At 37.6% G+C, this 25,033-nt stretch overlaps 2 protein-coding genes across 8 annotated transcripts; one reads left to right on the top strand and one right to left on the bottom strand.

The window, feature by feature from the left end:
• Window positions 1-1,095: 1,095 nt before the first annotated feature.
• Window positions 1,096-6,710, bottom strand: im:7136021 (uncharacterized). Of its 2 annotated transcripts, none has more exons than XM_034308104.2 (4): window positions 4,790-6,710; window positions 2,319-2,522; window positions 1,490-1,706; window positions 1,096-1,390 (listed from the first exon to the last, which is right to left on the bottom strand). In XM_034308104.2, exons 1-4 carry the CDS (start codon window positions 5,442-5,444, stop codon window positions 1,183-1,185), a joined length of 1,284 nt encoding a protein of 427 aa, XP_034163995.2. In that variant the 5' UTR covers window positions 5,445-6,710; the 3' UTR covers window positions 1,096-1,182. The 2 variants fall into 2 exon arrangements, with proteins under 2 accessions (XP_034163995.2, XP_026775178.2); XM_026919377.3 differs by having other exon boundaries at window positions 2,319-2,525; window positions 4,790-6,706.
• mis18bp1 (MIS18 binding protein 1) lies at window positions 5,280-24,765 on the top strand. 6 transcript variants are annotated; one of them, XM_053237639.1, is made up of 18 exons: window positions 5,280-5,422; window positions 7,768-8,381; window positions 8,472-8,582; window positions 9,370-9,465; window positions 9,571-9,887; window positions 10,061-10,134; window positions 10,408-10,529; window positions 10,620-10,710; window positions 10,821-10,930; window positions 11,199-11,365; window positions 11,501-11,570; window positions 16,163-17,132; window positions 17,665-17,834; window positions 17,989-18,128; window positions 19,060-19,202; window positions 21,254-21,332; window positions 23,720-23,771; window positions 23,874-24,765. In XM_053237639.1, the coding sequence occupies exons 2-18, from the start codon at window positions 7,832-7,834 to the stop codon at window positions 23,978-23,980; spliced, it is 3,369 nt and encodes a 1,122-aa protein (XP_053093614.1). In that variant the 5' UTR covers window positions 5,280-5,422; window positions 7,768-7,831; the 3' UTR covers window positions 23,981-24,765. The 6 variants fall into 6 exon arrangements, with proteins under 6 accessions (XP_053093614.1, XP_053093613.1, XP_053093612.1 ...); XM_053237638.1 differs by lacking the exon at window positions 5,280-5,422 and adding an exon at window positions 7,126-7,232; XM_053237637.1 differs by lacking the exon at window positions 5,280-5,422 and adding an exon at window positions 7,163-7,299.
• The last annotated feature ends 268 nt before the right edge of the window (window positions 24,766-25,033 follow it).

The following is a 25,033-nucleotide window of genomic DNA, read 5'->3' as shown; positions in this document are numbered from 1 at the left end:
ATCAGCTGGGGAAGTAGCTGCAAGTTCCATTTTAATAGTAGAAATTTGGTGGCTAACCTAGTGTCAACTGTGCACTGTCTGCATCCTGCTCCACACTACTCTTTTTTTTTTTTTTTTTTTTTTTGCAAATAATGAAACACACTTTTAAGGGTAATGAGTAATGAGATTGTCTTGTGCAGAGTAAAAAGTATTTATTTGGCTAAATAAATGTAGCGAAGTAGAAGTTGCAACAAATTAAAATACTCAATAAATTAAAAGTTTTGAAAAAAGCTACTTAAGCACAGTAACAAAGTATTTGTATTTTGTTACTTTACACCACTGAGTGGTTAATAAGTGCAGCTACAAACTCAAACAAAAGCTAACATTAGTGTAGGCCAGCAGTGTACTATATCCCCTACAGAATGACCTTTCCTATTCAGCTATAAACCATACCGTTGACAAAGGGTGAGGAAGGACACTGTTTGTTTACATAAACTATACATTCTGCCTGCCTGGGATAGTCACAACCTACCCTTTGAAGCTCACTTGAAGTTATCTGCAAGACATTCAACTACCAGGATGGCCATGTTTGGTGTCAGATGCATTATAAAATCATGCTTGAAACGTTCCATGCATGCACAACAGTACAGGTTAATGATTTAGGCATTTCAAGAACATGCAAAAGGTGCAATCATTGGGGTGTGTGAACTGGAATTCCACCCCAGGACTTCCTTATGGAACAACAACCAGTCAGCACCACTGAATGAGGAGAGTCAGGAACAGTGATTCTCAACTGATGCAATGCCTGACCATCAGGACCAAGCAAGGAGAGATCGAACTTAACAATAAAGCTACTCTACAAACCTTCTTCAATAATGGCATGGTAGTTTAGCTACAATTAGTTTGTTAATTAGATCCACTCTTTTGCCAACTTTTGCCCTCAATGTCTGTCACTCAATTTCATACTAACACTTTTTTGTATGACTACAGTGGCACCTAGTGGAGGTCTACCAGCATGGCAGAGAGGATCATCCATCCAGTTTGGAAATGCCAATCATGTCCTACAACCTATGTCTTTCGACTGGAGGAAGAAACCTGGAGGAAACCCCTCAAGGATGGGGAGAACATGCAAGCTTTATTAATGAGCTGAACATGAATTTGTATTTCAAGTTCTGTGTACAGACATGCTGTATGGGCTGAATATCAGTAATTTGCACAAAAACAAGCATTTGGGTCTTTTGGTCCTGACAAATGAATAACATTAACTCTGTAGTTGGTCTGGATGTGCATTTTTTGAGTCAGATCCTTTAGAGCTGAATTTGGTCCTGAATTAGGGTCCAGAATGACTAAATGCTTAAGATGGGACAACTGTGCAAGTCCCAAGAACTCTTCCACAGGAACCTTGTAGTGTCTGAAAGAAGTAGAGGCATTAAAAAGATTTAGTTATCATTTAACACAAAAGAAAAACAGCATAAACCATTGTAGCTATGGCTGAACATGAAGCTCTGACCTTATTGCCAGGCTCTGCAGCTTGGGGAAAAGCCAAGGAACTTCAGCAATGATGCTTTGCCTTTTATGGAAACATACGTCCAAGTGCAGGTGCAGGAGATCTGGCACTCGTTGTGCTAAGTCCCTCAAAGCTTTAACCTCTGCCATCACTCCTTTGAGGGACAAGTGATGCACTGTTGCAGGCACTGAGTTAACATAAACTCCAAGCTGATATCCCACTGAAAACAATTAAATGCATCCATAAAAGAAATGGTTCCTTAAAATATATTAGTTCACCTCTTATAGTAAACCGGCAAATTTCAGCATTGTCTGGCAATTGTGAGCTTTTGTATAAATTGTTATGACTAGTTGACATTAGAGTGCAGGGTGACGGGTAGTGGCCAAAGATGCTCTTGTAACTTAATTTATATGAATCCATAATTTGTGTGAGATCGGGTTGGAAATTTACCAAGCTCCAGGTAAAGTTTTATTCAACCTAGAGAAGTCCACGCACACACATTCACACACTCATTCACATCTAGGGGCAATTTAGCAATTTGGCCAAGAGCCAATAAGGATGTCTTTAAGAAATATGGTTGTCTAAGAGCACAATATTGGGGAACTGACTGTTATTTGTTCTGAATGCTTTTGGAACTTTCGCAGTGATTACACAGTAATATTGTCCAATTTGTGAGGATTTCCCCTCTGATAAGGTTGTACCTACACTGTTGACACAGATCAGGTCTGTTTTTTATTTAAATTACAATTCTTCTACTTCTTTATCAATCTTCTCTTTTCTAAGAAAAGAACAGACTCAGAGAAAAATATCCCCAATTGGAGGTCATACTCACATGAAATATTTAGCTCTGAGAGAAAGGGCATTGTTGACAGCCATGTTTTAAGGTGGCACAGCTCTGGTTCCAGAGCCCAGCCTCTATATTGCACTGTCAAGAATTTGAGGGAAGGAAGACCCTGCAGGGCCACAGGAGAGAGAATGGGGTCCATGTAGTTCAGCAATTCCAGGCTGATTAATGCTGGCACTCTGCACTGTGGATCTTCTGGAATTAGAGCAACTTTGGTAAAAACCATTTTACTGAAGTAACAGATTCCACATACCTGCAACTGCTTTAGAAAAAGACTTAAATTCTGTATACACTCAACTTAGGAATTATTGTCATCCTTCACAAGAAAGTGCAAATATTAGTTTATAAAACAAATGTTACATGATTCAATATGATTTTCATACAACAAAAATAATTTTTAAAAAATTCTCATGAAAACAGGTGGCAAATGTATTGGCAACCCTAAAGAATATTTAAAATAAATGCAAAAAATTATCATAGTTGTCAAAACATTTGCTGTCAGACACCATTCAACTCTATTGCAGTTGCCTAAATATGAGGATGCACATGAAAATCCTTGGCTTATCCATCAGCTTGGGGAAAACCAGATTGGTTTCACAATCGCTGCTGCACAAACCTAAGAGTGTGGTCCAAGATCCTCTATAAGTGTCTCCAACCTTGTTACTTTAGGTCACTTTGTGATGATCAGCAACCATTCTGCCATTGTTTCCCAATGGAGAGTGCGGTGCCACTTTGCCTACAGGCAATGCTGCCTTGGGCGGTGCTCACTGCTTGGGTCTGACGCCTTGGCACTGCTCTCAAAGTTCACTCAAATTCAAATTTGATCCAGTATACACTAACCTCAATGTGCAACCAATGAGTCCTCATTTGACACAGCAAAGATGAGACCCTCTAGTTAAAATGGAGGAGCAGCTATTTATTTGCATGTGTAAAATATCCAGAGGTATTTAATATAACCTTAAAGACATACCATGACATTCAGGGAAAAAAAACCAAAAAAAAACCTGCAGCTTCGCAAAATATCCACACAGAAACAGGAATAGCAAATTTGTGAAATGCTGATTTGGGTAGTCTGCCAGCCATGTTAGGCAGACTACTATGAATGATCTGTTTTCAAACAAACTGATGACATAGCACTGCTTCAACCTTGCGGTAATAATGCTCAGCTATTCTTAACAGTGTTGTTTGGTGTTAATTAATTTTAAACTTTTTTATGCAGAAACATTAAGCACACAACAAGAAAACACTACATTATATATTACAAAAACATAATAGCCAATATAACACTAAATAATTTAATACTATAATTATATACTATTGTACTGTGTCCCAATATGATTGCATGTTATATATTTTATAAATTTATCTTTGTTGATTTTAATGAAAAATAATTCTGGGATTGATTGTAAATACTTGTACATGAATATGGGAATACTTTGCAAATAAACCATACTAATGAATTAACTGTTCTGTCTTTATTTATAATTTTACATTGGTTATAAGTCTGTACACATTAAATGACTGCATATAATCAGTATTGCTAACTCAACGACTTTGTCGCTAGATTTGGTGACTTTTTAGACTATTTTAGTGACTTTATTAGAAAAATGAGCCTAGTGTCGACATTTTGAGCAGACGTTAGAGACTCTCTTGCACTCTACATGGCTCCAGCTCACACCACACCTGCTTGTTGTACGAGTTGAGAGAGAAGGTTCGGTCGACTCACCACCAGTGTGTAAACCCTGGGTCGTGCTTGCGCAAGCTTGTGTTCCACAATTACCAATGAATAATCACTGTTGTTCGTCCCACCCGTGCATTTCTTTCTTCGTTTTCAACTATATTCTTGGCTATATTTACAAGCAAGTAAAGTGAGTTATTTCAGCTGTAACTGTTTCCTTCATGTCTATTTCCCAGCTACTTACTACAACTCCATATTTTTGTCTGCACTCTTGACAGGAATCATAGTAGGCTACAGGGTGTGCGAAAAGTCAGGAATCAATGATAGTACTACATACAATTAATTTTCCATTTATTATTTACAACATACGCTCTACATGTTCACCTTTATACTCTACCCATTTTCTCAGTCGCTGTATCATGTTTGTGCGGGTTTTGCTCAATATATTCCCACTGGTTTTGGTTCCTGTTCCACTCTGTATTTTGTAAATACCTAAATAGTTCATGATGCCATGACCAAACTTATTCTTTCAATAATTAATAAGTTATAATCTAATATTTTCGATTCTGATAAAATATCTAATTACTATAAATCTAAAACTGTTCTATTCAATTAATGGAAGACGTTTTGATATTCAAATGATTCATGATTCAGTGAATATGCAAATTATCTGGCGACTTTTGAGAATGTATTAGCTACTTTCCCCTGAAAAGAGTCGGCAACACTGAATATAATGCAACTAAATAATAAATTAAACAAGCCATCACTTTTTGCAACTTACCAGGCATGTGGTTTGCTTGTGGAAGGAAGAGGGCATCGTTGGAGACAGGGCTCTGATTAGATCCCACTTTTAAAGAGAGTTGTTTTAATTTTGGCAGGCGTTGTAATAGATTATGAAATGCTGCTGTAGGTATGGGTTTGCTGCAAGCATGGTAGTGAAGTGAAGTCAGATTATTGAGCTGGGAAAGAGCATTAATAATGTCTGACGTTGGAGCACAGACCACCTCACACAGGCTGAGATGCGACAGCTCGCGCAGTGTTGATAGTGATGTTAAACTCGGACACACACACCGCCGAAGCACAAGTCGCGTTAGGTTTTTAAACTCACTAAGTGAATTAAGTGCACTGACACAGCACTCATCCACAGTAACTGAGTGAATCCACGGAAGCCGCAACGCAAGCTGCTTCCACTCTTTTCCATTCATCTTTAGCCCCACAACCGATGCTATCTTCCTGTTGATGAGAGTTCTCCAGGAATGAGACGTGAATGAGCTGATTTTTCCAATGTACAGTGTGGTGTTCTTCCACAAAACGGGGCGATCGATCAGTCTCATAAAAAATCTACAGCTAGAGCGAACGCTTAATTTGTCAGAAGTGGAAAGGAAATGAAACACGTGGACCCACACTTCTTCTGGTAGGATAAACTCTTCCATCATTTACTCCAACCTACACCAAATAAATAATACGTAATGTAATAAAAATGTATTTTAATTTTGGATTTAAAACAATAGTTATAACGGCGACGTTATGCTCGGCAGTGAACACACACGCCTCCTCAAAACTTTTACTTGACTTCCTGGAAAGCAAGGTTGCCAGATCTGAGTACCAAAATCGCCCAATACCGACCAACCAAGACCAAACCTTACAATATGTCACTTCCAAACCATGGGCACGTCTTTGTTTTTAATGTTTAAATGCCACCCTTAATACGAAGCTCCGAGGAGCGTGTCAGAAATCAATGGACACTGTGAATGAAAGAAAAAGAAGTTACAGAGCATGTCCGTTCCTAAAGCATTTTTAATCTAAAACTACGTCAATCCGCGTCCCCCGCCCGATGTTCTACGTGCTTGTGCACAGATTCTTATGTTTCTTGACTCGCTTGTGTGCCATTTCACTACATTACAGCACAAATAACTCATATAGCGTATGTTAAAGTATATTAATTCTCTGCTGGGAACAGCATCAGTTACCACAGCAGATTCTCTTAGTAACTGGAATATTTTAATTGATTTAAAAAAAAAATCTGAATAAAAGGAAAGTTTGCCGAAATATGGTAGCTTAATACGGCATTTATTTAACTGTTTTTTTTTTTGTTTGTTTTTTTGTTAATAAGCCATTTATTTAACTGGTTTTCTTTTTTTATTTGTTTTGCTTTTTTTGTGTTGTAGCAATGCCACCCAAGCAAAACAAATAAAAAAAGAGGATTACATAAAAACACCAAACAGCCCATGTTTTTAGCCTTCTTGTTTACTATAGGTAGACAAATCTTTAAATATTGTTTTATATCTTATATGGAAAAAACAAAATAAATCCTTTGCAATTGTCCTTTATAACCCTAGCACGTTTCGTGATGTTTTTGCATGCATGCGGGATTGCATTGATTTTTATACTGCCTTAGACTGTACTACCGCGGAACAATTGTTCCTGAGTATTGTTTCCGCCGGACGGGAATGTGAAAGCATAAGGCTTGGAATATAGTTAATCAAACTAATCTAAGCTTCGAGATTAACCTGACACGATGCGGGTGTTTTCAAAAGCATTTGTTTCCATATTAACTCAGCGGGTCTTACGATTAGCTTCGTTTGTGGAACTGAAATTGACGCAAATTAGCCGGGCTTATCGAAATAAACCTGTCCTATCGAGTTAGCTCGTTTTGTGTAAGGCCGCTTGTAAAGGGTGGGTTATTTTAACCCTGCCCCCAGCGCTAGGAATGGCTAGGTACTAACCCTCAAAGGCATTGTCCAATCAGCAGGCTAGTTTATGTTTCGTGCTATTGGCGGAACCTTTTCTTTGTTTGTTTTGTTTTAATTAAACAAAAATAAGTTATGATTATACAGTCACACGAGTAAATTAAACATTTGCATATTTGGTCAGATTGATAAAGTGACTATAAACCAAATAACATGCAAACATTAAAAATACTTACATATATAGAAAAAGTATGTATAACAACCATTTAATAGTTATTGAATAAACTTTATTAATATTATTGTAGATAGATTATACATGAATTATATATTATTTATATCAATTCGTATCTGTTTAATATGAAATTGCTTTTTTTTTTTTGCTATTTAATTCTTTATATGAGTTAAACTACTAGCGAACCCGGTCGTTGCATACTGTACGGAGATGACGTAATTGCTACGCGACAGGAAAACGTTCGCTCGGTGGGAAAATTCAAAAAAACCGCTCACTGCAACGGCGGTGGTTGGGAGATTCAGGTTTCTGTCGTTCAGCAACATTTTGTTTTCTTCGGAACTCAACAAACCCTCAGAAGTTGCTTGTTTGGTATTATAACGATACGAAGCGTCTATGTTATGCAGAAAATCGGTTTGTTTCTAATTAACGGCTTCACGCGTTGGCTACTATCCACAGATAGAGAGCTTTCTAAATTCAGAAAGACACATTCAAATTAGTAAATACTAATTTTTCAACGACGATATGCAGTCGTATCGACACAAGAAATGTAACGTTTGCTCGACGAAGTCAAACGCAACCTAGATAGTCAATGAACTAAGCAATCTAGCTAATTTAGCGTAGTAGGCAAACGCCCTTTTATGGCCTATTTTGTGTGTATACTGCTCTGATATTGAATACTTTGAATTACGTTAATATTCTATTGCTGCAGTCGATGTACCTATAGAACTGTATTACAAAAAGTAGAGGCTAGTTGGATACCTCGGTTTTTAAAAAAAGTCTGACTTTGCTTTTGACCTGTAAAAATAATTTAGACTATACTATATTTTCCTTATTCAGTTTCCTTTAGGAATATAGTCGATGAATCCTGGGACGTGGATCCAGCTCCTTCTTGTCATAGCTCATGTATCTCTCTCCAGCCAAGTGTCTGTCACCTCCTCTGGATCGTGAGCTGTATTACACTCCCGTACAAACCAGCACCATGGCAACTCGTGAGCGGGACACGACTGAAACCCCGGCACGGTCAAACAGAGTAAGCAGAAAATGCACTGCAGTAGTGATGAATTCCACAGTACAGGATCATCAGCTTGGAGCCAAGTCCAGGGCAGCCATGACCTGTGAGCTTAGCACCATTAACAACTCAATGATTCCTCTGAAACGAGTCACTGATACACCAGCAAAAGTCTTTGCCAGACTGAAGGCCAAAGTTCAGCAGCAGAACTCAGAAGAGCACAGAGAAGTCAATGTCATTCCCAGACAGCTGGGTAGGGGTGTCTCATTATCCACAAATATGCAGCAGCCACCAGTTGATGATGCGACATCAGAAGGACAGGATACATATGTGCTGACACTTTCACCTCCAGAATCCATGAGCAAAAACTCAGAATTAGAAGATCCCCAAATGACATCACATCTTGATGGAGAAGGAGGCCATAAACCTGACTTGGTTCACAGTTAGTAATATAATACTATCAGTTTGTGATAAATATTATGCATGGCTTCTGTTTTCCATAAATTAAATGACTTCTATTTTTTTCCCTCAGAACCTGTTATTGCACTTGAGAAGATGCTCACTGAAACCTTCACCCAGGTAAAAATGCAGCAAAAGAAAGCTGGGATGAACAGCACCAGCAAGTCTACAGATATAAATCGAGGTATGCCTAGGTTGATTACATCTTAGTGTATTTATTTCCTACATTTTCATTTATTCATTTGGCATATGTTTTAATTCAGTGCAAATCAATTCACAATACATTTCAAGAATAACGCAATGCAATAAAGACCAAGGTTCACCAGTTAGGCAGAAAAAAGTGCATGATAGCTCTGGGAAAAATTTAGCCATAAGTAAACCAGAGGGTTAGAATAAAAATGCTCTGAACACTGGTCACACTTCAAATTACAAATTATTCAATCTTGCATACAGTAAAGAACTACGTGCAGGTCATTGGCTGTTAAACTGTGGTGGCTAGTAATACAGTGGACTGACATGAAGAGGGTCAAAATACTCACCAAATATTTTATGTTATATAAAATAACTTCAGATTCTGGTGTATTTGTGTATAACATTCATGCATTTTAATTCACTATTGAACTCAATTTAATTTGACAAATGATCATAAGCAGTTTAGAGCCATGCTTAGAGAAAATGTTAAGTTCACTTAGGGTTGGGGCAATACCACTTTTTCTTTTCCTATACATTTTTTAACTACTAAGCATTAAAATGAGTAAATTTAAATATAAGCACAGCAGTGAACATCATCAAAACATTGTCATACTCAAAATATTTAAACACATTACTACACTATAGAAAGGAATGCATAGCCATAAAGCTGCATTTTTGTGTAATTTCTAGTGCCTATCTGCAGCTGGTTGCACTTGATATTGTGTAAGCTTTTAATACAAAAGTTTGCCGAAGCAAATCTACATTTCTTTTCCCCCCAGAAGCATATGTTTTGCTGGAACGCATGCCTGATGACTTACCTGCTCAGCCAGGACCTGCAAAGCCAATCCAATTAATGAATCGTGTCAAAAATAGAAGTGAGTACTTTGCCCTTGGTGATTGTCTTGTAGTTTGTCTGTGAACATTTTGGCACTCAATCCACAGATATCTTTAGTTATGTGTGTCCCTCCTGTCGATTGCAGGTTATCATGGTGTGTTTGGTGAGATGAGTGTAAGGGACGATTCAGAAGGTGTCGCAGATGACGACAGCAATAGGGTGGATACACTTCAGAGGTTGGATATCACTGCCCAAAGCCAGCTAGAGACACAGAGACCAGAGAAAATGTCTAATAGGCAGTGTGAGCCTTTAGAAGCACCACCTCGGACCCTTCCTAATCTGATGGAGGATTCTCTCCTGCAGCTATCACCCCGCATCTCCATCCCCCGGAAGCAAATGGCAGCAGTTAAGTCCAAACAGCAGACTAAAGAAACAGATAAAGCTCTGGATGTAAGGACAAATGTAAGTAATGATTTTGACACTTGGTTATTCATTTATATCCATTTGTTTGTAATGCACAATCTGTTGTTTACAATAATGAAATTAAATATTGAAACAAGTTGAATCACATCCTGTACATGTTCCTTTGCCTGTTTTATTATGGTACAATTATTTGTATCCAATCTGAATGTTAGGTGAACGAGATTCATTTAAGAGATTGGGTCTTGAAGCTACACAACAAAGAACTTATTGTTGATGGCATTCGCATGTAAGTTCATTTTATAGATAATCGATAATAAAAGCATTAATATCTGCACATTTGAAGGAATTTTATTCTAATGTTTGTAGTTTCAAGTGTTGCTTCCATGTGGAAATAATGGTTATTTTTAAAACCTGTTTTCTGTCCATACAGTTGGAAAGATGAAAATGCAAGTGATACATTTTCAGCTTTCAGAACTATTAATCCCTCTTCAGCTGTCTGCATTTGTAGGCAGCCCAATTTTTGCACTTGTGTCTTAAAAAAGCATTTTCCTCTGAATAGAGACAACAAGATCCCTTGGCACAGTAGTTGCATCACTGAACGCGTTTCAAGTAACATAGTTAAGACTGCATCTGGTGGGACGTATGTTCTTGTTGGAAAGATGTCACACTACCACAACTCATGTAAGCAAATCATTCTTGTACAAATTCTCCATCTGATTTTATTACCTTTCTTACTGCTTTGGTGGTCTAACCCAAATGTATCTTCCCCAGCCTTTCCTTCATGGTTTATGAAGAAGTTTCTTTTTGGCTTTCCGGAAATGTGGAAGGAGTACCTGAATAAATTCTTGGCTGATAATGAAGGGTATGTTGCTGATGTATTTTGAGGTGCCCCTTTATATTGGTTTCCTTTTATAAGGAACCTCATGAGAAGCTTGTAATGTGGTTGCTTCATAAAGAATTTATTCATTTTAGAAGTGGAAAAAATCGACAGAGGAACAATCCAGCACCATGTGAACCACAAATGAAATGGCCCTCCAAAAAACAGATAGCCAAACAACTTAAGTCAAAGGACCTGGTGACCCGTAAGTCTGCTGATTGTAATGTGCATTGAAAATGTTTAGGCTGAGCTATTTCAATATCTGCTGTTTAAAATCCTAATTAATCTATTCTGAGAGTAGAAAATCTGATAGTGAACTATTAATTACATCCAGTGAGCAAAATAAAAATGTGTAGTTTACATTTATATAAGGATAGCAAGAAAAGTAAGCTTTTAATATGAATAATTTTCAAGAAAGGGTGTATTTGTATGATTCTACACATGGCAAACATGGTAAATTCTCTCTGGTGCAGCTGTTAGCTCTGCAGGCAGTGTGCAGCCTCACAGTGCTCCAGTTTCCCGCAGTGGCCGTCTCATCAAACCTCCTCTGGAGTACTGGAGAGGAGGCAGGATCACTGTAGGGCCCGATATGAATGTTACGGTCCATGAGGATTATACGTCAACCTCCATTTTATTGACGGTAGTCGGTTCTATTTTGCATCTTTTGCTTCCATCTGTGAAAGTTTTTTTTTTTTTTTTTTTTAAAGATTTTATTTGTTCTTCATGCAGTTTAATAATTCGTGCTTTTTTTAATTTTTTTTTCTTTTTTTAAAAGCCAAAAACAAGACCAGTGGTGATAAAGTCACCAAAATTGCCTAAAGAACAGCCTGTGTATAAATCTCCTGGTAAGATTTATGATCTTGTCTTTTCATTATGTTTTTTGTAGTGTTTTACCTAGGGATACACCTACACTGATACTGGTATCGGGTATTGGTCCAATACCTTGCTTATTTACCCATGCTTGTTTAGGGCACAAGGCTGATATAAGGTATGTGAGCTTCTAGCCAAGAAGCCAGGCTGTGGTTGCTTGAGGGTGCCACATGGCTTTTCCATTTGGCTATGTTGATTTCTAGCTTCTGAAATCTGTGCTCTTTTCTTCAGGGCTTCTTTGGCCACAGGCCCAAACTGCAACCCTGTCACATAGTGTAAGTTTCACAGGGGTGATTTACACGTGTCCAGCAGTGGGGATTGTGTCAACTTCACTGACCATAAACCAGATTGATAGAGCACCAGCCTACATCCTAAACCAAGTATACACTGCTGCACTAATAAACATTAAACTGTATAAGCCATGGATAAAAGTGCGGTAATCCATCCATATCATATGATTTTAAGTCGATCAGGTTGAGGTTTCATTATTTAGTCTTCTTATGTGTAAATTTATGCACACTCAGGAGCACGAGAAGAATACAAATGTTTTTCTAAAATTATGGGATTTTCATGAACACCAAGTTTCTTGTGTAAATGATTCAGCTTGATAAATGAGGCCCACTGGTATTCACAAGTAGCAGTGAAGTGAGCATGCAGAGAAACTGTTGGCACAGCACAGTTCTGCAAGTATTGCGACACAAACATTTCTTATCACCAGCATCTTCAGTTTGCTTGTGAGTCAGCCTGCAGCATAACATAAATGGCATAACATTTTAACCCTTACATTTTGTTCATATTATGGCCCAATACTGCATCAAGATTTGTCCCTATGCCAATAAATCAGCAATAAATTGGTGTATGATACAAAAAATATGATTAAAAAAAAAAAAAAAAAAAGTCCCTACACCACTGGTCAAAAGTTTGGGGTCACTTAGAAATTCCCTTGGTTTTGCAAGAAAAGTGCACTTTTTCAATTACAATAAAATTAGATTGATCAAAAATACAATCTAGACATTGTCAATGTTGTAATTTACTATTATAGCTGGAAATGGATGATTTTTAATGGAGTATCTACATAGGCGTAAAGAGGATTATTTTCAGCAACCATCTCCTCTGTGTTCCAATAGCACATTGTGATAGCTAATCCAGGTTTATCATGTTAAAAGGCTAACTGATCATTAGAAAACCCTTTTCCAATTTATGTTAGCATAGTTGAAAACCATTGTGCTGATTAAAGAAGCAATAAAAATGGCCTTCTTTCGGCTATTTGAGTATCTGGAGCATCAGCCTTTTTTGGTTCGATTCTAGGCCAGAAGAAAACAACTCTCTTCTGAAACGCGTCAGTCTATTCTTGTTCTAAGAAAGGAAGGCTATTCCATACAATGGTGTGTATTACTCTCTTCAAAAAGTAGAATCTGGGTAGAAAGAGAAGTCGGAAGACATGGTGCACAACTGAGCAAGAGGACAAGTACATCAGAGTCTCTAGTTTGAGAAACAAATGTCTCGCAGGTCCTCAACTAGCAGCTGCATTGAATGGTACCCACAAAACACCCAGTCTCAACATCAACAGGGGACTCCAGGATGATGGTCTCTAGGCAGAATTGGAAAGAAAAAGCCATATATGAGACTGGCCAATAAAAGGAAGATATTAAGATGGGCCAAAGAACACAGACAGAGGAAGATTGGAAAAAAGTGTTATAGACAGACAAATCTAAGTTTGAGGTGTTTGGAACACAAAGAACTTTTGTGAGATGTAGGAAAAAATTAAAAGATGCTGGAGGAGTGTTTGTTGTCATCTGTCAAGCATGGTGGAGGAAAGCTGATGATTTGGGAGTGTTCTGGTGGTGTTAAAGCAGGAGATCCCATGATAAAAGGGATCTGGGACAAGGAAAGTTATCAATACATTTTGCAACACCATGCCATACCCTGTGGAAGGTGCTTGATGGAGCCAGTTTCCTCCTACAACAAGACAGTTACCCAAAGCACAGCTCCAAATTATGCAAGAACTATTTAGAGAAGAAGCAGTCAGCTGGTATTCTATCTGTAGTGGACTGGCCTTCGCAGTCACCAGATCTCAACTCTCTTCAGCTGTTGTGGGAGCAACTTCACCATAGGGTTCTTAAAAAGTGCCCAGCAAGCAACTTGTGGAAGGTGCTTCAAGAAGCAATGGGTGAAATTTCCTCAACAAAAGCTCTGCAAGGCTATAATTGCTGCAACGGGAGGATTCTTTGTCGAAAGCAAAATTCGAAGGACAAAATTCTTATTTCAAGCAAAAATCATTAATTCTAAACTTGTCGATGCCTTGACTACATTTTCTGTTCATTTTACAGCTCATTTGATGACTGAAAATATGAATTATCATTAAAAATGTGAAAATTTCTGGGTGACCCCTAACCTTTGACCAGTATTGTATATTATTTATTTTACTCATTTTTAGTCTTTTTTTATTGTTGTTGTAAAAAAAAAAAAAAAATGTTCGCTATGTCAAAATACCATAAAAGTTACCATAAAGAAAATAAAAGTTTAATGATTACCAATTAACAAAATTCATTAAACATACCATAATCATTTCTGGGTTTTTTTTGTTTTGTTTTTTAAACCTACATAACAGTCTACATAACATAAGTCTACATTTTTTAAACCTACATAACTATCAACAGTAGGGTGGCACTTTGGTACAGCGGGTAGTATTGCCGTCTCACAGCTCCACGGTCCTGGGCTCGATCCTGAGCTCAGGTTACTGTCTGTCTGGAGTTTCACATGTTCTCCCTGTGTTTGCATTAGTTTCCTGTCTCCCACTGTCTAAAAACATATATGTATGCCGAGTGGGTATAAAAAATTGCCCCTAGATGTGAATGTGTGTATGAATGGTGCACTCGGATGGACTGGTTCTGATCTAGGGTGAATATTCCTGCCCAGTGTTACATAGACATAGGCTTTGGATTCACAAGGACCCTGACTAGGATAAAGCAGTTACTGAAGATGAATTAATGAATCACAAACACTATCTTCACTCCCTTCTCTACTTCACCAGCTAATATCACTCTTTGCAAACATGGCAATAGCTTAAAACTTTGGAAAATGACCTTTGCAGATGTATGTTCCACACTTGCTGCAGGTTATGCTTGTTTTGCTGTCTTTTTTTTTTGTTTGTTTAACAGAAATTGCATCGCCTCCTCTTCATGTCCGAATTGTGCCAAGTATAACGTAAAAGGCCCTGAAAGAGCCTGTTTTCTTATGGCAAGTCTTTTGGGTCACATGATGGTGTCAAGGCCTCCCTTGACTGTCACCATTCTTTCCCATTCAAAAAACATACATATGTTTACATACACCAAGGCTAAAGACATTCAGACTCAATTTTCACAACTCCACACATTTAATGTTACCATAAGAGGTGATTTCAAAATAATAGCTCATAGACACATTTATTTCAGATTTTCTGTGGGTCAAAAGTTTACATGCACTTTGTTAATATTTGGTGGTATTGCCTTTTATTTGCTTAAGCTTTCACAAGCTTCTGACAATACTTTGTGGAATTTTTGCCCATTCTACTTGATTAAGAATGATGTAACTCAGTCAGGTTTGTGGGGCTCCTTGCTCAGACACAGATTTTCTGTTCATACTGGCATTCAGGTCAGGGCTTTCCAATACTTTCACTTTGGTGTCTTTAAGCCATTTTGTTACATCTTTGGAGGTATGCTTAGAATCACTGTCCTGCTGGAAGACCTAGTTACAGCCAAGGTATAACTTTCTGTCTTGAGGTGTTGCTTCAGTATTTCTAGATAATCCTCTTTCCTCATGCTGCCATCTATTTTATGAAGTGTACCACTCACGTTTCCAGAGAAACACCCCCAGAACATGATGCTGCCACCCCTGTGCTTCACAGTTGGGATGTTCTTCAGATCAAAAACCTCACCCTTTTTCCTCTATACATAGCACTGATCATTATAGCTAAATGGTTACTTTTTTGTTTCGTCTGACCAGAGAACACTCCTCCAAAATGCCCTTTGTCCTGGTGATCAGCTGCAAAGTATTCTTGGCAGAGTATTCTTTTTTTTTTAACTCGGGTATCAGAATCCACCATTTGAAGAAGACTTTGAGAGCAGAAATATAGGGGCCATACCATAGGGGCAAATGTATTTATTATAGAAACATAAGGGCAAGGTTGAAAGATTGAAAGGTTTTTAGTGAAAGGTTTTAGATTGGCCAAGTCAATCACCAGACCTTAACCCAATTGAGCATGCATTTCACCTCCTGAAGAGGAGACTGTCAGCCAAGAATAAGAGTCTGAGGCTATCATGGGCACAGACTCAGAGAAAAGAGTGCTTTTTTGGTGTTAAATTTATGGTGTTAAATAGCAGAGGTCATATGCAGGTAAGGTTGGCAGGTCTGGTAATATAAAATAATTGAAGTAAATGTAATTGGATATCGTGGCAGTGTAAAATCATGTGCAATTGAATTGTAATATTGCACAACCCTGGTATTGATGCTTCTCTGGTTTTGCCTGTGTTATCTTGTGTTATACTGGGTTGAGTTATATTGTTGACTTTTTCCCCTTGGTTGACAGAAATGCAAAACAGCAGTGATGAGGATACTTTGGCACCAAGGAGACGTGTTAAACAACATAAGTCTTGGAGGACTGAGGGAACCAAAGCAAGGGAAAATGCTTCACAGAAGTCTCAGGATGCAGTTTTCAATTCTGGCTCTGGATCAGAAAAAGCCGCTGCCAAAGAGCCTTCTCCTCAGCAAGCACAGTCTGAGCGAATGTACCTGAGGAGGGGACGGTCATATTCTAGAGAGAGAAACTCGACGGGCTCAGAGACTGAGGCATGCAAGTTTGGTGTGTATTCTGCCTCAGCTGAAGATGACGTTTCTGCAATCCAGGCCCCTGAGAGAAAAACTAAAACACTGCTCAACCGGAAGCATCTGCAGAGAATAATTCAGAGTGAGAAGCACTCCACTCCATGCTCAGACTCTGACACCAGTTCCACACAATCTCAAGTTCAGAAAAGTGCAGATTCAGATCACTTATTTACACCTCCAGATCCTACAAAAGGAGGCAGAAGAAAACCCTTGGAGCAGAAAAGAAAACTAGTTCCTCCGATTGCTGCCATGTGTGAGACTAAGGACATAGTGAATAGTAAAAGGAACATGCGGAGGCAAAAGAAGGTTCCACAGAAATATGAGAATTACGCGATGACTGGTGATGAAAGTTCCCCTTCAGAGCTGATCAAAGAAGAAAAAAGCAAGAATTCAAAGTCTACTCGGAAAAGGACGAGACAAAAGGAAAGCTCAGGAGCTTCTGAAAGGACAATGAATGGACATGCCCTCCTGGTTGATAAACATATTGAGCAATCTAAAAAGACAGATAATCCTCAGCCTCCTGTGCCAGATAACACTTGCAAAAACCCAAAGCCATCAGTAAGCTGTAAAACAAGCAGAAAGAACAACAAGGAGCAAACTGCAAAGCACCCTGAGAACAAACAAGATGCGCTAGAAGGAGCATGGACTGATAAAGAGCTGCAAAAACTTCATGAGTAAGCCTTTTTTTTTTTTTTTTTGAAGTCTATCTTTCCTGTAATAGGTCAGAGTGGTCCTTTACATTATTACAAATAATTACATTATTTACAAATAATTAATGGACCAAACTGGCTACCTGCATTTAACACTTCTATCCTTATGAATCCACTTTCCAATAAGCTCAACATAATTTACTTGTGTTAAGAAAAATAAAAATAGTAATTCAGTTGCACCCCTAAAGGAGTGTCATAGTCAGACCACAAAAGCTGTCTAACTGACCTGGTTGTTAGAAATACAGTTACAGTAATCAGAGGAAATTGGTATAGTCAAGCACCAGTGCAGTATTACAAAGAGCTCACACTGATTAGGGAAGAAGATTTTTGCTAGTGCTTCCAAACATTCCAAAAAAAACATATTAATAACAACAATAATAATGGTAGTAACCTTTATTTATGTAGCACCTTTCATACATGCAGCTGAAAGTTATTTCAGTAGAATGTTTCACATATAATAAGGAAACATGGATATGCTGTGTATTTGTTGACCTAGGGCTGTGAACTCATTACCCAAGCACAAGAGTGGTTACTGGGTAAATGTCTCACTGGTAGTTGGCACACGTTCAGCTGAGGAGTGCCAGAATCAGTACACTGCACTTTACCAAACTCATGGACGATCCAAAGGAAAACATAAGGCGAAGACTTCTAAAATAGATGAACCAGGTAATTGTTATGCAAACAAATCTATTAGATGGTTTACAGCCATGTAGTATTGGCATAGTGATTTATTGTAAAGACAGAGCTTTAGGTAGCTAAACGTACTGTTTTTACTCTGAACAGGGCAGCCTGTCACAAGCAAATTTAACTTTATTTCCAGCAAAAGAAACTGCTCCAATTACTGCTAAGGTTGGTACGCTCAAGAGGAAGAAACAGATGTGGGACTTTTTGGATCATATGCCAAAAGATGATCATGATGACGTCTTTGCCGGCTCACCAATGCGCAATAAACAAATCAAGGTGAAAGCCCTTTGCTTCTGCTTTTGTTAAAGCTTTGTTGAATTCTTGTAAGAGATTAGACCAGCAAGTTCCTGTTTAAGTAAAACTCTCAACTTGCAGCGGGGTGGGACCACATAAATAGTGCTGTAATTTCTACAATGTTCCCCTGATTTGGATGTAAATACCCTTAAATTAAACGTGAATGTCTTTACTTTGAGCAGTATTTATTATTTAATCTCAACTCCAGTATAGGTAGATGGGTAAAATAACTATAACTATATATAATATATATATTGTTTGTTTGTTTGTTTTGTTTGGGTTTTTTTTGGGCATTTAACACCAAATCAGCTGAATTAGCCACTGCAAGTGCTCTTTGAGCTGCTGTGCTGTATTGTGCTTGAGCTGAGACCTGAACCCTCTGGATGATGTGGCTAAATCCTGATATTCCCAATGCTGGTGTTAGGCTGTGCTGCCTTTTCAGCTGTTTTTACCTGCAGCTTCTAGCCTTTCTGTCTAGAATACAATTTTAACTTTGTTCTAACATGCCCAATTAAAATTAGTTAAAGGTTTCTTACTTAGCTGAATAAGAGAAAATGCTAGAATTTGGAAATACTGTTATGGAGTGGCCAGAAAACTGTCAGTAAATGTTTGGCATTAATTCCTGGAAGCAAGTATGCTTCAAAGTTTGATTGTAAAATTTGCCTTTCATTAGTTGCCAAGGGAATTGTTCAGTCTGGTCATTGGTATTTGTAGATTTCTTCAGTTTTCAAGATAATTCCTTTTAAATTAACAATAAAATCAAGATCCTTAAAATGCAGTGATTTGATGCTCACTCTTGAGAAATACTCCCTTACATAAGATGATGAAATATTAATGTGGTGGTCTTTTTTAGGAGGGGGAAAACAAATGGGTAAAATGTCTATGTAAAACTAACAGCTGTGTTTTTATGCAGTTGCCTGTATGGTCAACAAATGGAGATGAGCCAGATTTTGGCCATCTACAAAATCCACAAACCCCCAGTTCAAGCATGTTTTCTTCAGTGAAAACACCTCAGTGTTTGCACATTACACCAGGGATGCTGCGCTCTGTCAACAGGTAGGCTCTTTTAAGCTATACACCAAATCATGTTCATTTTGTAAATCTATTACACAGTTTCATTTAGTAAATCTACTGTGCATGTGCATGTATATACACTCAGTGGCCACTTTATTAGAAGTACCTGCAGATTCTCGCAATTCTCCAATCATCCAATCCTGTGGCAGCAGCACAATGCATAAAATCATGCAGATACAGGTCAAGATCTTCAGTTAAAGGGATAATTAACCCAAAAATGAAAATTCTGTCATCAATTACTCACCCTCATGTCATTCCAAACCCATAAGTCTTTCGTTCATCTTCGGAATGAAGATATTTTTTAATGAAACCAGTCATTGGTTACATGGCCATTGACAGTCCAAGTTCATAAAGTCATCGTAAAAGTAATCCATCTGACTCCAGTGGTTTAATTCCAATTTTATCATTTTGAAGTGATACGGATGCTTTGTGTGTTAAAAAAAAAAAAAACTAAAATTAAGTCTTTATTTACAAAATATCTTCACTTCCACATAGATGCGTTCATGAGAGAGCCACGACGCATGCGTGTTGTGTTGATGCAAGAGCGGATGTTCTCATCATACAACCGGACCTGGAAGCGCAGCACCATTTACAACAGAGGAAGAGGGACGCTGTATGCAAGCTTCGTTCGTTACATTCTAAGTTGATTTTGCTTTAGGTCTTGGTTTATTTTTCAAAATGGTGCTAAAGTGTGTATTTCCTGGATGTCAGAACCTTAAGAAACTTCCTCTGCTGTAAACAGTGCAGTGCTTCCTGATCCGGTTGTATCATGAGAATGTCTGCTCTCGCGTCAACACTACATGTATGCGCCACGGTTCTCTCGTGAATGCACATCAGAGATCTATGCGGAAGTGAAGATATTTTGTGAATAAAGACTTACACACACAAAGCATTCGTATTGCTTCATAATATTGGGATTAATCCACTGGGGTCAAATGGATTACTTTTACAATGCCTTTATGAACTTTTTTGGAGCTTGAAAATTTTGGATATATGGACCGTCATTGGAGGGGCAGAAATCTCCCAGATTTCATTAAAAAAAATCTTCATTGTGTTCCGAAGATGAACGAAAGACTTATGGGTTTGGAACGGTATGAGGGTCTGTAATTGATGACAGAATTTTCTTTTTTGGATGAACTAAATCCCTTTAATGTTCACTTCAATCAGTCGGCAGAATGGGAAAAAATATGATCTCAGTGACTTTGACTATGGCATAGTTGTTGGTGCCAAATGGGTTTGGTTTGAGTATTTTAGAAACTGCTCATCATCTGGGATTTTCACATACAACAGTTTCTAGAGTTTACACAGAATGATGCAAAAAAAAAAAAAAAAAAAAACATCTAGCCAGTTGCACTTCCACAAGCAGACAAGCCTTGTTAATGAGAGATATGTTAATGGCCAGACTGGTTTCGGCTGATAGGAGGGCTACTTATAATTCAAATAACCACTCTTTACATCTGTGGTGAAAAGAAAAGCATCTCAGAACACACAGTGCATTGAACCATGGAGCAGAAGGCCTACAACAATGGAACACCACCCTGGGTTCCACTCTTGTCAGCCAAGATCAGGAATCTGAGGCTACATTGGGCACACACTCTGAAAATGGGAATAGCATCACCTGGTCTGATGAATCTTTTTTGCTTCTACGACATGCATATGGTAGGGTCAGAATTGCTGTCAGGAGCATGAATCCTGGGTCCTACCCAGTATTAGTATGGCATTCCTAATAATGTGGCTGATGAGTGTACTTGAGATGGTTTGCTGTTTGTATTATTGTACACAATGTAGTTCCTACAACACCATTATGTTACAACACATAATGGGTATAGTAGCATGGGAAGAGTATATTCATAGGAAGTCATTTAGGATTCAGTTTAGCCATGTTAGAGGAGCTTAAGTGTTTTATATAAAAGTCCTTATACAGCAATCTATTGTAACCTCTAAGATAACTGCAAATGGGCACTGTGTTGATTTCTATTTGAACTTCAATGAGGTGTAACCTCTCTTTTTTTTTTTTTTTTTTTTTGTCAAAGGGACAACAATGATAAGTATATTTACCACCTACAGAAGGTAAAAAGGCAAGGCAACCATGGCGGAAAAGTAAGCCCTAAGGTAGGTGTGACTTTACGAATGAACCATGTTAACCGTTTAATTTTTTGTTTGTTTGTTTATTTGTTTGTTTATTTGATTGATAGATAGATCCCCCCCAATGCATTTTCATGCAATTTTCAGATGTTCTAATTGAGATTGTACATGTTTTTATGTATACATATTTAATTTTTTAATTAAAACATCGATAAATGCTATTTAAAAGCATTGGTTTAAACCAGCACAAAGGGGAAACAAAGCCCAGATAAACAGGCAGCATTTCGCTGAGGACTGAGCTCGTAGCAAAGGTTCAAATATCACTTCAGAGATATGGAATTGGTACAGGTTTGAAAAGTAAAATGAACAAGTTTATGTAAAATATAATGCTGCATTACATCTAAGTGGTATTTCGCCGGTTGGAATTACGTTATTTTCGACCTCGGCACGTTCAACAGACAAAGTGGGATAATGGATGCCTCCATGTTCGTATTTTGTCAGCAACAACTCGGTAGCTAACTTGGATGAGTGATGTGATTTATATTTCTTTCTCAAACAGCAAACCAATAGTCAGTGTTTTAGATGTAACAAACGAATATGTCTATGTTGAGTAATCTAAAGCTAATACCTGTGTATACTGTACAGTATAACTCATTTAAAGGTAAGACGTTTTACTTATTTCTGATGCTGTGCGCAGCTATGTTGATTTGACTGCACTCCATGAACAGGGATTTGTTGTCTTCCCAACTGTGGCTGCATTTCATTTCACGAAACATATGGTCCACATTTACTCTGTCGAGAAGAAGGGTTAACTAAGTTGTGCAATAATAGTAACAGAGCTATCTATAGCAAATAGTGCAAACAATTTTTTTTTTTAAATATCCTTTCTATAAATATCTTTATTTAAATGAACCATTGTTTGCACTATATTGCTATCGATGGTGCTGTTACTATTTTTGTACATCTACATTTCCCAAAGTCCATTCTAATAAATAAAAAACTTTATAAATAAATTGCATAATTTTTCAATTGCATTAACTGAAAATCGTAATTTGAGAATTGTTCATAAAGTTGAATTTTTTTTAATTTTTTTTTTTTTTTTTTTTTTTCTCGGTGCTGCCCTAAGGAGGGTGAAGGCTAACACAGCCTCTCAGCAGAGGTTGCATTAGAGTAACTCATTATCTGTTACATCAACAGACAGGGTTGTAAAAATTGTCATAGTCTATTTTTATTTGCCATTTTCTATTTATTTGCCAGTTCAATAATTAAGACCTTTCTCACAATTATGGTGTTGTCATATGCAGTCATGATTTTTAGCAGTCCCTTTTCCACCTTTAACAGTTTACTGAAATACATGAATGACAGCGAATCTGATCTGCTTTTTAACGGTGTATTCTAGATTAAGGTTAGCAGTAAATATCTAGCTACATTATTCACACTTGGCTGGCTAGCTACTTCATCCCCAAAGTGGATTATTTTTCTATAACACACAGCGATTTGCCAATGATTAGAAAAGTTTAATTTAGTAAAGAATGGCACGTCCGTTTTAACGGTGCATAGTTAAGGTTTAATGCTGTGGTATATGTGAGAGACACATTAGTTCCCTTTATTGTTTATGTTATGGCCGCGATAAACAGTCATTCCCTCATCACCCTTTCTCTAATATAAACATATTAATCTTGTTACAGCTGAAACTACAACTTCAAAATAATGCATATCTTCGAGAACTCAACCGCGCTCTGGTATAAAGTATTTTAGTGTATATACAAGCTAGCTCAGATATCTAAAGGAGGAACAGCTGCATAATCGTGGTCTGTAGCAGATCTGCTGGCTTTTCTGAGTTTGTCCAAAAAAAAAAGAAGCATTTTTGGCAGGCAACAGATGTTTGATCTTTCCATTCACATTGAGAGTATGTGTTCTAGGCATTTCTGGCCACTGGTTTTCAAGTTCTTGGAAATGCTGGCTACAGGTGTATGTCTTGCCTCCTAAAATGCTCACCCTCACCCTGGCAAATAGCACAAAGCCATTTCTTTCTCACCAGGACATCGGTGGGAAATGAGTGAAAGCTTTTATTAATTAATTGTGCATTTAGGCACGCTGCAATATTTGTGAGCTGTATTTGCTGCCGCTGTTCACTATCTCACCTGAAGTTTTGAAACGCTACTACATACTCTTCTGCATTCATTAGCATGTCTATGGCGGAAGACGAATACCGTGCATGCCTAGATTGAATGCCTGACTTCATCCATCAAAATGATAGATGGCCTTCATTCATTTCCGTCAATGCTTTTAAAATTCTGTAATGAACCCCTTTCTCTGAGACACATGAAGCCAGCCAGCTGCATACCAAGTTGAATGGAATATTTATGTTGTTCCTTTTGATTTTGTCTTTATGTTGTCTTATTTAACGGTAGGACAAGTTCACACCTGTTCCATCAGTAAGGAAAACCAAGAAGAGATGTGTGGGTATGTGTTCTGGTACAATATAAAAGTGTTCGTGCATTACAAGTAGTGTTTTTGAAAATGACACTCAAGCTTTAGCTTTTCCTTTTATTTCTCTTCATACAGCTGAAGATGATAACTTTATTGTTTGGAACATGCTCTCTGACAAGGACGGTCCATCAATGAGAGGAGAAGAGGAGGAGGAGGATGATTATTTCATGGATGAATACTGAATAATAGGAACATAGTCTACAATTACAAGCCTGTATAGGTTGAATAGGTTTCCATTACATCATCTGTTTTGCAGTACAGTGTTTTGATGTTACTTTTAAAGGAAGTGTTTTAGGTATGTTCTAATGCACCAAGCAAAAGTTCCCTTTTTCTTAAATAAATTAGAATAATGCAGCTGTCAACATTCCAGCTTTCAGAATCTGACAATTTTGTAAATATTTATATAAAGTAATGTGAACCGTTTTATGACCTTTTTTAATTTTTAGAAATGTGTAATTGGTGAGGGTTTAGCCTAAAGTGACCAGATAGTTCTTTGGATGTGTTTGGATTTCATTTTGTTTTTCATCTATCTATTGGATTTCATCTATTACATTTCTGTTTAAAAAAGATGGTGTTTTTGTAATTGTGAATAGATTAATAGTTAAAAAATGTAAAATGATGTAAACAAAGTTGTCTTGGCTAAGAATACTCAGTGTGATTTAGATTATCAGAACACATATATGACAGTTTAAGCTGTGCAGGCAGTACTTTTTGTATTTTTTTTTTAAAGCAAGTCATTGCACAACTAAACGAAATTTGCTTGAAGACTTTGCCAGTCAAATTCCTCTGCACTATGTACAATGTGGTAACTATAGCTAACGGTTCATTAAAAAAAAAAGTAAAAGAAAAAAAAATTGCATCAGGTTCTGGCATTTGCTGTGTGAGTTCTACTTCTGTAGTCTACAGTTATGTTCAGTCTCTTCTGACAAATTTCACTTGAATAAATAAAGTGTTGGAATCATTCTAAGATGGTGATATTCAGTTCTGCAATGTTAAGTGCCAAGGTTGATATTTTGTCAGGTTATGTAGCATTCTGCAGCACACTAAGAGTTACCTCTTAGTGTTTTAGCAGAATTGACAATTTTGTATTGTCACATTTACATCCAACATATTGGTCACTGCACTACCCAGCATGCATTACACAAAAATATATAATCCATGAAGGGTCTTCACCTAAGCAAAAACACCAGGCTGCACCACCACCATAAACATTATCCAGTTCCATCAGGATGTCA

The sequence above is a fragment of the Pangasianodon hypophthalmus genome, chromosome 10 (assembly GCF_027358585.1).
Source record: "Pangasianodon hypophthalmus isolate fPanHyp1 chromosome 10, fPanHyp1.pri, whole genome shotgun sequence".
Lineage (NCBI taxonomy): Eukaryota > Metazoa > Chordata > Actinopteri > Siluriformes > Pangasiidae > Pangasianodon > Pangasianodon hypophthalmus.
The sequence above is the reverse complement of the archived record's forward strand: the minus strand, read 5'-3'. Positions and strand labels throughout refer to the sequence as shown.

Coding starts and splice junctions, on each gene's coding strand:
- im:7136021 (XM_026919377.3), bottom strand. CDS start 5,444: ATGATGGAAGAGTTTATCCTACCAGAAGAAGTGTGGGTCCACGTGTTT. Junction 1,707..2,318: donor CTCAGAGCTAAATATTTCAT/GTGAGTATGACC, acceptor AATTGTTTTCAG/TGGGATATCAGCTTGGAGTT. Junction 1,391..1,489: donor CTGCAGAGCCTGGCAATAAG/GTCAGAGCTTCA, acceptor TACTTCTTTCAG/ACACTACAAGGTTCCTGTGG.
- mis18bp1 (XM_053237639.1), top strand. CDS start 7,832: ATGTATCTCTCTCCAGCCAAGTGTCTGTCACCTCCTCTGGATCGTGAG. Junction 9,466..9,570: donor GAATCGTGTCAAAAATAGAA/GTGAGTACTTTG, acceptor TGTCGATTGCAG/GTTATCATGGTGTGTTTGGT. Junction 17,835..17,988: donor TTCTAAAATAGATGAACCAG/GTAATTGTTATG, acceptor CTTTATTTCCAG/CAAAAGAAACTGCTCCAATT.